The sequence below is a fragment of the Acomys minous genome (assembly GCF_964271855.1).
Source record: "Acomys minous genome assembly, chromosome: 6".
Taxonomy (NCBI): domain Eukaryota; kingdom Metazoa; phylum Chordata; class Mammalia; order Rodentia; family Muridae; genus Acomys; species Acomys minous.
The window spans coordinates 60,837,542-60,849,610 of record NC_140487.1 but is presented as its reverse complement, the minus strand read 5'-3'; the positions used below and the strand labels follow the sequence as shown (position 1 = coordinate 60,849,610).

Genomic DNA, 12,069 nt, shown 5'->3' with positions numbered 1-12,069 from the left:
ACTCCAGTTCTAAAGTATCTGATGCCCTCTTCTGACCTCTGAGGGCACCAGGCATGCAGGTGGTGCCACATATATACATGAAGGCAAGACACTGATATACATAAAATAAGTAAATCTAAATAATTTTAATTTTGTTTTTTGTTTGTTTTGTTTTGTTGAGACAGGGTTGTTGGTTTTTTTGTTTTTTTTTTTTTTTCCTGTGTAGACTTGGCTCTCCTGGACTCACTTTGTAGACCAAGTTGGCCCCAAACTCATGGAAATTCACCCACCTCTGCCTCCCACAGTGCTGGAATTACAGGCCTGTGCCACCATGCCTGGCTTTAAAAATAGTTTTATTCTTTGAGACGTTCATAGAATGTATTTTTATTCATTTTTACCCCATTCTTCCTCCTAACTCCTCTCAGATTCACTCCTTCCTTCCTTACTAGCATCCCCCAATTGTGTGTGTGTGTGTGTGTGTGTGTGTGTGTGTGTGTGTGTGTGTGTGTTTAATGACCCATGGAGTCCAATTTGTGTTTCTTATACACACCTTGGTATAGGCCATACACTAGAATATTGCTGACTAACCAACGGTCCATTAAAAAATGGACTTCCCTTCCCCCAGAAGCCATCAATTGTCATAGCTCCCCAGTTAAGAGTGTGGGGTGCGTGAACTCCTCTTCCCCTTGAGTGCTATAATGTTGACGAGCTTTATTTTATGCAGGCACTGACAGCATGTCTGAGATCTTGTGTACAGCAGTCCTGTCATATCCAGAAGAAACTGTTTCTCGTCAGTCCAGCCTTGAGTCTTAGAGTCTTGCTGCCCTTCTTCCTCAGTGGTCCCCGAGCCTTAGGGTTTTGACAGCTGTGTGGATGCCTCATTTCTGGTTGAGCATTTCACTGCAGTATTTTACTGCTGCCGCAGCAGCTGCTACTACTGGGTCTTTTTAAGAAAGAATCTCATTGTGTAGCCCTAACTGGCCAACATGTAGATCAGGTTGGTCTTGAACTCACAGAAATATTCTTGCCCCTGCAAGTGCTAGAATCAAAGCCATGTGCCACCACACCAGCTGGGATTTTTTTTTTTTTTAATGTACCTTATAAGGTAGAAGGGTTGGTTTTCAGAGTACAAGTGGAGAGACTGGCTTTAAAGTCTTTTAAAAAGATGAAATGTTTTCCTTTGAGAAAGAATGGAAGCATGTATTATTACTATAGACCAGGTTAGCCCCAAACTCAAAGATCTGCCTGCCTCTGCTGGGAATAAAGGTGTGTGCCACTACCACCTGGCCTACTTCAGTTTTCTTCAAGTAAGACACCATGCCATCTCTGGAGAGTAAGGATGCTGTGTGAACAAGTGTCTGCCATGTGTGCTCTCTAAGTCAGCAGATGCAAGACCTTGCTTAAAGTACACCATCTCCATTTTCTTTCCATACCTACTGAATGAAAACATGCAATTTAACTAGATTGTCAGTTTTTTTTTTAAAATCAGGACTTGGGGTTAAGGTCTCACTATTGTAGCCCTTGTTGGCTTGCTACTTACTTTGTAGCCCATATTAGACTCAAATTTACAGCAGTTCTCCTGACTCAGTTTCTTCAGTGCAGAGGACAACTTGGGGGAGTTGATTCTCTTCTTCCACCATTTGGATCCCAGGGATTGAGCTCATATAATTGGGCTTTACTGCAAGTGCCTTTATCTGCTCAGCCATCTCACTGGCCGGTTGTCCAGTGTTTTTTAGTTGATTCTTCGTTTGAGAGTCTGTAGAACCCTGGAGAGTAGCTGGTAGTGTCAAGTGTCCCCCTGAACACTGACCGTTGGTGTATGCTGACAGCATCTCACATGGCTGTGTGATTTTCTTTTTAGATCTTGCCTGACTGCTAGTATAAAGAAAAAACATAAGTGAGTGATTCAACTCATTAAAAGTAAGAAGTAGCTAAGCAAGTGAGGTATAGAGACCTGAGTGAAATGGAGTTGAAAAGTGGCTGAAATGGTCAAGCAGGGAAGGAAGCAAAGGCCGGGGGCAAAGGGAATCGTCACAGGGCTAGAGTGATAGTTAATGGGCTTGGAGAGCAGATGAAATGAGAATAAGACAGTGCATATTGTGGAAATAGAAGGCTGTGGCCAGAGGGTGGTTTATCGGGTTCAGAGAATTAGCCCTTGTCCAGGGTTAGTCTAACCTCCTATTTGTTGTGTAGACTTCTTCCTTTTATGATCTTCTTTGTTTCAAAGTACATGTAATAATGATCAAACAGCTTGTGACTTTCTTGGAAAAAAAAATCTGATTCAAGCATTGTTACCAGTCTGAAAATTTCCATGTATTTTTCTAGTCTGTCTTTGGAGTTTTATAGTGTAATTAAACAAACCTTTTCTATCTTCTGTTTCATAACTTTGGAATATTTGAAAATAGTTGTCATGTTTTCTCAAGACTTGACACCCTTAGCTTGTTCAATTATTATTAATTGACACAGTTATAGAATATAAACTTAGTGATAGACAGGGCTAGAATATAAATTCATAAGAGCTTTGTCAGAGAGCCCTGAGGTCAGTGAAACCTGGCAAGAAGTCTTGTGTACATTTGCCTTTTCCAGAGATGGAGGAGGCAACAGCAACCTGGACTTCTGGGCCTTACATTAAAGGAAATGGGCTAGACTAGCCTTAAGAAGCCAAGTTATTTGTTCACTATCTTTCCCAATTCATCTTTGAACCACCAAAACAGTTCCTTGGCTTCAGAGCAACAGGGTTGACACAGGCCTTGTAAAGCTATACTAAAGCTATTTTGGTTAGTATCAGATGGACAGTTAAGTAGTCTACACCCACAACCCAAGACAGGGTTTCTCTGTGAAGTTCTGGCCATCCTGGAACTCACTCTGTAGACCAGGCCATCTTCAAACTCACAGAGACCCATTCCCTCTGCCTCACAAATGCTGGGATTAGCGGCAGTTCAGTAGTTCTTATCTGATTGCGGCTTAGAGTTGGGATTCCTTCTAACTCTAACTAGATGTCTTGCCCCATCTCTCCATTGCACATAGACTTCTGAATGGGACTCGGAATGCCTTACATCCTTGCAGCCCCTTCCTCTTCCTACACCTCCAGCAGCAAATGAGGCACACCTGCAGACCGCAGCCATCTCCCTGTGGACTGTGGTGGCTGCTGTACAGGCCATAGAGAGGAAGGTGGAGGTCCACAGCCGGCGACTCCTCCACCTAGAAGGCAGGACAGGGACAGCAGAGAAGAAACTAGCCGGCTGTGAAAAGACAGCGACGGAGCTTGGGAACCAGCTGGATGGCAAGTGGGCCGTGCTGGGGACCCTGCTGCAGGAGTACGGGCTGCTGCAGCGGCGCCTGGAGAACCTGGAGAACTTGTTGAGAAACAGGAACTTCTGGATCCTGCGGCTGCCCCCAGGTATTAAAGGAGATATCCCAAAGGTAATACCCCACTTCTAGGTTACAGCAGTACCACTAACTCAGACACTTGCAGTTAGAGGTAGCATTGGTCAGTCAACTACTTAAATATTTTTATTTCCTCTTTAAATTTCTTAGGTTGATAGAACTGTGAAGGTATTTTTGTGTTTGTGTTTGTGATATCTTTCTTTCCTCCCCCTGGCCTTTTTTTTTTTTTTTTTTTTTTTTTTAGACAGAGTCATGTAGCCAAGGCTGGCCATGAACTGGAACTGTGGATTTTCTGCCTCTGCCTCCCAAGTGTTAGTACAAGCATGGTACACCAGTGGCTCAGCACACATTCACAGCATCAAGTTTCCAGTGAGAAAACTCTTTCTCATCTATAGCTGGCTCTCTGGCAAATGGATTCTTCCTCCTTTGATTTCTTTCACTTTTACATACGTATGAGTCACTTCTCTGTTAAACTGCCCGCCACAGTCTCTCTCAGTGAGAAAATTGAATTCCATATCATTTAAGTCAGCTAATTAGGATTTGGTTGACAATTTTGGTGAAAAACTAGAGGGAAGACAATGCATGGGATTATAGTCATGTGGTTATTGTCAGGGCTAGGGGTCACTTGTGAGTCTAGGCTGTCATTTATAGAACAAGCATGCTGAGATGCTAGCATTCTGAAGGAACTAGTTTGTAATGCAGAAATGAAGTTTTCATGATCATTGTTTAACAGCGAGATGCCTAGTTTCAAAACACACTTGTTCACGCATATATTTTTCTCATTGATACATACCTTTTAAAATTTAAAATAACTTAAAAAATTATTTTTTTGGGGGGTGGGCATGCCTTTATTCCTAGCACTCTGGAACCTAAGGCAGGAGGATCTCTGTGTGTTCAAGGCCATCCTGGTCTACGTAGTGGTTCCAAAACAGCCAGCAATACATAGAGAGACCCTGTCTCCAAAAAAACACCACCAACAACAAAAAAAACCAGTGTGTGTGTGTGTGTGTGTGTGTGTGTGTGTGTGTGTGTGTGTATAAAATTCTGAAACATAGCCCACACCTGCCCATAACTTAGAATCTTGCCTCAGCATCTCCTGCAATGAGATTGCAGCATGGCTCACCATACTTGGATTCCACAAGTAATTCTTGAATACATTGTTAATTGTTCTACATGCTTCTGAAGAAAAAAAAACTGTAACACACAAAACATATTTAAATACTTTGATAAAAGTAAAGTCAGGTGCTTTCTAGTGTTCTATTTTGAAATGAATACCTGAGAAGGACTCACTAAGAAAATGGTATTTAGCCAGGTATGATAGTATATGCCAGCACATGGGAATCAGAAACAGGTGATCTCTGTACATTTGAGGCCAGCCTGATGTACATAGGGAGGTCCAGGCCAGCTAGGGATATACAGGACCATAGTTTGATTTCCACCCAGGCATGCATGCATACATGCAGGCAAAATAGCCAAACACATATATTTTAAAAAAGAAAAAGAAATGGAAAAAAAATGGATATTTAAGCTGAGTAAACTCAGGCTCATAACTGTGAGATTTATAACACAGGAAAGGGAAAAGTCCAGTTAGCCAGTGTGCATGCTTGAATAAAGAAGCATGCGTGACTGAAGAAATAGGTAGGAAGTGAAATCAGCATTTAATTCTCATTGTTCCTAGGAATCACCTGCCTAGGCATGACAACACATTCTTGTAGTCTTAGGACGTAGGAGGCTGAGGCCAGGGCATGGAAATTCATGTTTTGTTTTGTTCTTTTTTTGAGATAGGTTCTCTCTACACAGTCTTGACTGGCCTGAAACTCACTATGTAGACGAGGCTGGACTCAAACTCACAGAGGTCTGCCTGCATCTGCCTCTGCCTCCCAAATGCTAGAATTAAAGGCATGCACTACCATGCCTAGCTGAGAATGGAGGTTTGAAACCAGTTCTTGGGGGAAAAAAAGTCAACTGGCCTGATATACTTTAAATTTTTTTTTTGAGTCCAAGGGGGAATAATTTTTAAAACTCCATAGATATTATAATATATGGCTGAGATTATAACCTTTAAGGAATTTGAATTAGGAACTTAAGTACAATGGGAAGAAAATACAGAGCTTGAGTACAGGAATTATTTCTGGCTTATGTTTTAAAGAATTATATTTTAGGGCCTGGAGAGATGGCTCAGAGGTTAAGAGCACTGTCTTTTCTTCCAAAGGTTCTGAGTTGAAGTCCCAGCAACTCACAACCATCTATGGTGAGATATGGTGCCCTCTTCTGGTGTACAGGCACACATGTGGGGCACACATGTGGGCAGAACACTGTATAAATAATAATAAATAAATCTTTTTTAAAATTATGTTTTAAGTGGTATGCTGGCCACTTTGTGGAAATTTGTTGAGCCAAGAACAGAAGCAGATTTCGGCCACTCCCCCATTTGGAACTGCCTTGCTAGGCCACGGGGGAAGAGGAGGAGCTCAGTCCTGATGTGACTTGATGAGCAGGGGTGGATGGAGGGGGGGGGCTGGAGCTCCTCTTTTCTGAGGAATAGGGGAGGGTTAAAGGAGGAGGGGACTGTGAAGAGAGAAAGGAGGGGGCTATGACCAGGATGTAAAGTAAATAAATAAATAAAATTAAAAAAAAAAAAAGGGAACAGAAGCAAGCTGGGCATGGTAGCACACGCCTTTAATCCAAGCACTCAGGAGGCAGAGGCAGGTGGATCACTGTGAGTTCAAGGCCAGCCTAGTCTACAAAGTGAGTCCAGGACAGCCAAGGCTACACAGAGCAACCCTGTCTTGGAAAAAAAAAAAAAAAGAAAAGAAAAGAAAAAAGAAGGAAAGAAAAAAGGAAAAAAATATAAGCAGAGAGGAAATTGTGAGTGAACATAAATAACAAGAAAGTGAGAGTGGTTTGCATGGGGGATGCAATGGCAGTGAGATGAAAAGAAATGGACAGAGGCAGGGGACTGGCATTAGGACTTTGTTGGGGATTTGAAATTAGGATTTAATTTAATTTATTTCAATTAATTAAATTAGGAATATAATCACTGTAAATTAACTGTGGGATAATTTATTTAGAACTTAGTGTTCTGTTTTACTTATTTCAAGGCTTGTGATTTTCTTAAGATTCCTAACTTGCTCAACATCTTATGGCTACTAACTATTAATGGCAGACTTGTGGATTTTTGTTTTTGTTTTTTGAGACAGAGTTTCTCTGTGTAGCCCTGGCTGTCCTGGACTCACTCTGTATACCAGGCTCGTGTAGAACTCAGAGATCCACCTGCCTCTGCCTCCCTGAATGTTGGGATTACAGGCATGCGCCACCATGCCCTGCTCAAACAGGCAGTTTTTGTTTGTTTGTTTGTTTGTTTGTTGTTTTGTTTTGTTTTTTTCCAGTTTGGTTTGTTTTTCCGAGACAGGGTTTCTCTGTGTAGCCCTGGCTATCCTGGAACTCAAGAGATCCGCCTGCCTCTGCCTCCTGAGTGCCAGGATTACCCCCACCCTACCCCCTGGCTTTCAAACAGGCAGTTTTAAGGAAAGCTAAGATAAGTTACCTAGTATATCTTGACTTTTGTTCCTAGAATAGAGTTGGGATTTTTTTCCATGGGATTCTCCACCAAGGAGATAAGATTCTAATTAAACCTGGAGTGGCTTTAGCAAGAATATAAAATGGAGGAACCTCTGCACTCTTTTGCCTTGTCATAATACTTAAGGGAGTAGAAGGAATGAGCAGTAACCATTGGGCAGTGTTAAGTTCAAGAAGCTCACGGAAGAGCGGGGAGTCATTGATGTGGAGGTTGTACTGTCAGTTGTGAAATGGAAGAGATGTCTCCAGGAGAGTGGATAACAAGAGATCAAGCTTCGGAGGCAGAAGGAGTCAGCAGAGGAACCTCAGCAGGAGACACCCATGAGGGAGGTAGCAGGAAAACAACTCAGAAAGCAGGTGGTGCCACAGGGTTAAAGAGGAAAACAGCATTTCAAGTAGAGTTGAGATTTGTCAGTTACCATACTGGGAGGTCTAGAAAGATAGAGACAACATGGCTCTCAGAGGAAATTTTGACATAATTTTCTTGAGTGGCAAGATAGAGATAGAATACAGAATAGCGCAGTTGTAGAGTAAATAGGAAGAGAGGAAAAGAATGACAGGAGTGGAGTCCCTCCCTCCCTTCTTCTCCCTACCCCCAAGACTAGAGCTGTTAAAAGTAAGGGGATATTGCACTGGTGGTGGTGCACACCTTTAATCCCAGCACTCAGGAGGCAGAGGCAGGCGGATCTCTGTGAGTTCAAGGCCAGCCTGGTCTACAAAGCAAGTCCAGGACAGCCAAGGCTACACAGAGAGACCCTGTCTCAAAAAAAAAAAAAAAGTAAGGGGCTAGAGAGCACTGGCTAATCTTCCAGAGGACGCAGGTTCTATTCCCAGCATCTACATGGAGGCTCTAAAACAGTGCCAGGAGATCTGCTATGACCTCCACAGGCACAAGGCATGAATATGGTACACGTACATGTAGGTGAAATGCCTATACACGCTAACAAAAATTTTTTTTTTGATTTTTCAAGACAGGGTTTCTCTGTGTAATAGCCCTGGCTGTCCTAGCACTCTCTTTGTTGACCATGCTGCCCTCGAAGTCACAGAGATCCACCTGCCTCTGCCTCCTGAGTCCTGGGATTAAAGGTGTGTGCCACCGTGCCTGGCTTAAAAAATTTTTTCTTAAGTGAGAGTAGAAGCTTAGAATGCACTCTAAGACTCCTCAGAAGCAAGCGTTGTTTTTTTCCTTATCTTTCCAGAGAGAATTTATTAATACTGCAGCAGATGTATATATTATTTACATTATGTAAAGATATATAACTTTTATATAATTAACTGTATATAATACATATTATTTACAGTTTTTTCTAAGAGTACAGAGTTTTACTATAAAGTTCTAACATCCTGGTATATGAGATGGAGACATAACCATTACTGACTTTAGTAAACAACACAGACTTATCCAAGGTGTTATAGCAAAGGAAATTTCAAATCACTTTTCTCCATGAGTGTTAGTTAAAGTCTCATTAAGTATTAGGTACTCAGATGGGGTCCTTATATTTTCTCTTAGTACAATAATCCTTTAGGTGAGATCTGATAACTTTAATTACTATTTTATTAAAAAAAAATGAAGGCTTGGAGTTTATCCAGAGTAGGCATGGAAGCACATACCTGTAATTCCAGTATCCAGGAGGTTCAAGGCAAGCCTGATATACTAATAAGAAACAGGCCAATCAGAGCTACACAGAAACACACACACACACACACACACACACACACACACACACACTGGACAAAAATGTAGCCCAGTTGCCAGAGTGATTGCTAGCATGCTTGGTTTGTCCCAGAGTTTGGTCCCTAATACTACATAAAACTAGATATGTTAACATGTAGCTGTCCCTGACTGCTTTGTGGGTTCCTTTCTCTCTCCCACCCTTCTCTACCCCTTTACTTTGTCCCTTTCAACACCCTTGCACTAGATAGGAGAGAGAAAAGAATAAAGGGAAAAAGGGACGCCGTTATCCTTAGGCTACTTCCTGTTGGTTAGAGGCCATCAAATTCCTTGAGGCAAGTTTGATCTAATTTATTCTTCTCATTTATTTGTGCACAACTACTTGACAAACCACAAACAACAGCAACAAACAGCATCCAACCCACTGGCCAGCCGCCAGAAGCAACAACCCACCTATCAGGGCTCTAGCATTTATATATCTTCTGGAAAGTTCCCAAAATTCCAAACATCACACACTTGCAGAAGTTACCTGCAGCTGGCAAAACCATGCCTTTGCTAGAGCATGAGGCAAATCATAGTCAGCTGCTTAAGAAAACATGCATAGGAGAAATACTTCATATTGAAATATCTTTAATTTAATGTGGGCGTGCCAAACACAGTAGCACATACCTGTAATCCCAGTGCTCAGGAGACTGAGGCAGAAGGATTGCTGTGAGTACAAGGCTAACCTGAGCTACATGGCAAAACCATATCTAAAACAAAACAAAACAACAAAACATAAGCAAATAACAAAGCCACAGAGTAATAATTTAATATGAGATTGGTATTTTTATCTAGTTCTAAGAGTTTGTGAAAATACTTTTTCCCTAGAGATTTTGAGACGTTGCTTCATTCTCTCTCTGTTAGGTTTATTGAGGCAGGGGTTCGCTATCTATCCTCGGCTGGCCTGCAGCTCACTATATAGACCATGCTAGCCTCAAACTTAGAGGTCATCCCACCTCTATTAGATATATATTTCTAAAATGTCATGTCTCTATTAACAGTTTACATATGATAATATGCCTCTTTTGGACAGAAACCATACTTCAGTAATTTTGGAGCTTTGGGAGAACTTTGTATGTCGCGGACATTCAGAACTGCTTTATAGTTGTTTTTACTCTAAGTGACTGTAAGTAATAGTCCCAAAATGCATAGCTCTAGAGGTTAATTCCTTGTTCCCTGAAATCATTGTGAACTAGAGGCTGGGCTGGGCCTTACGTTTTCCAGCATCTTTTCTATTATCTCACATAATAATGCAGCTGAGTAGATATTAATATTTATTTAATGAAGTCAGGAGTGGTGGCATAGGCCTTCAATCCCAGTACTCTAGAGGATCATGAATTCCAGGCCAACTTCAGTTGTATAGTGAGTTTCTGGCAAGCCAGGCTATATAATGAGAACTTATTTAAAATAATAAATAAAACAAATGAAAAATATTATTGAATAAGAAGTGAGGACAGCGGGGGTGGTGGTAGTGGTGGGGAGGGCCTGGAGAGATGACTCAGAGGTTAAGAGCACTGCCTGCTGTTTCAGAGGTCCTGAGTTCAATTCCCAGCAACCACATGGTGGCTCACAGCCATCTATAATGTGATCTGATGCCCTCTTCTGACACCTGTACATGCAGGCAGAGCACTGTATACATAGTAATAAATAATTAAATCTTTGAAGAAAAAAAGAAGAAGGTTGAAGGGGAAGAACATTAGTCCTTTGGCTAAGAGGCCTCCCCCTTACTGCTTTCCCCCACTTCTCTGGGTTTTTGGATACTTCAGCATTTTTCTATATCTTCTGCCTTTCTTCATCTTGCTGTTGTGCCTCCTTATTCCACTTTCTCCTTCTTGCTACTCTGCCTCCTCCTTACTCTACCCCCTTGTTGTCCTTTCTTGCTCTCCTGTTTGCTGGAGGACTTGACAGGTATGGTGGGCTGAACCAACCGTAGCATAGGCCCACATCACTTAACCCAGTGCCTCATTGCTGAACCCCAGGGCATGGATGTGAGTAGCTGGAGCTATGGAAGTGTCCTGCCCTACCCTGTGGCACGACAAGGTGGATCTGGTACAATTTGGCCTGCAGAGGTTCTGCCTTAGTAAGAAGGAAGTGGGAAATACTTCTGGAAAGAAAACTGAAAAATAAGAAAGTCAGAACTTTTTTCATGACTGCCAACTCGTTTGTCCTTAAAGTTTTCTTCCTGGAAGAAATAGTGGGATGACAGATTCTTAGTCAAGGCTTAAAGGTATCAAGTGGCTGGTGCAGGCCTTTAATCCCAGCACTCAAGGCAGAGGCAGGCATATATCAGTGAATTCATAGCAAGTTACAGGCCAGCCAGGGCTACATAGTGAGACCTGATCCCAAAAACAAAATTAAAATAATAAGTAATCAGCTGCCAAAGAGTAAAGTAAAACTAGTATCAGACTCTGAAAGTGGATATGGAGTGAGAGTACACAGCGCTATGAAATGAACTCAAATACCTGTGGATGAAAAGCAAACTCACCAAGAAAATTTTCAGTTTTGCTTGAAGAGCTCAGAGGGGAATTAGTAGAAAACTAAAAACTTAGAAGAAATAATGCTGCAAGGTACTAACTCCATAAAAACTAGAATTGCTATGACCCTAAACCCACAAGAATTAGAAGCTGCAGTGAGAGAGTGTAGCTTCAGAGTAGGGCCGTAGAAATACAAAAGAGAGCACAGAGCTGAATATAATGAGCTTCTCTGTGCACTTGACAGCACTGACTGGATGTAGCTCAGTGGTAGCATACCTCATGTAACACTTAAGGAACCTGAGGTCAGCAGTGGGTTTGTAATGCAGAAAAACAAAACAAAACCCCCAAATCTAAATTCTGTAAGGAATTTAAATGTATTGGGGAGAGGGAGAGAGAGAGAGAGAGAGAGAGAGAGAGAGAGAGAGAGAGAGAGAGAGAGAGAGAGGAGAGAAACAGTAAAAATCCCAGTGATCTGGGAGTGTGACATATGCCTGTCAATCTAGCACTTGAGAGGTAGAGGTAGACTAGGAGTTCAAGACCACTCTGGGCTATATGAGACTCTATCTCAATTATTAAGTAAATAAATAATAAAATAGCGTGGAGTAACATTTTAAGTCTTCTAGAAATTAAAATATTCAGAGCTGAAGTATCAGAATTAAGAGCTGAAAAAAAAAATTCTGTTGTTCAAGTAGAAAATCTCCAAAGAGGCTAGGCTTAGTGGCTCATGCCTAGAAAAACAGATCATGAATTAGTATGTAAATTCATTAATATGTGAAATATGTAAAATAAGTACTACAGAAGAAGTTTATTAGAAATTATGCCACTTGCCAGGTATGGTGGTACACACTTTTAATCCCAGCACTTGGGAGGCAGAGGCAGGCGGATCTCTGAGTTCGAGGCCAGCCTGGTCTACAAAGCGAGTCCAGGACAGCCAAA

General features: G+C 41.7%; 1 protein-coding gene across 1 annotated transcript in view; it reads left to right on the top strand.

The window, feature by feature from the left end:
• Positions 1-12,069, top strand: part of ZNF398 (zinc finger protein 398) — a 29,752-nt gene that overhangs the window by 1,557 nt on the left and 16,126 nt on the right. The window contains exon 2 of the mRNA XM_084786152.1: positions 3,007-3,402. Coding sequence (XP_084642278.1) covers positions 3,007-3,402 — 396 coding nt within the window. The remainder of the gene's footprint in view (positions 1-3,006; positions 3,403-12,069) is intronic.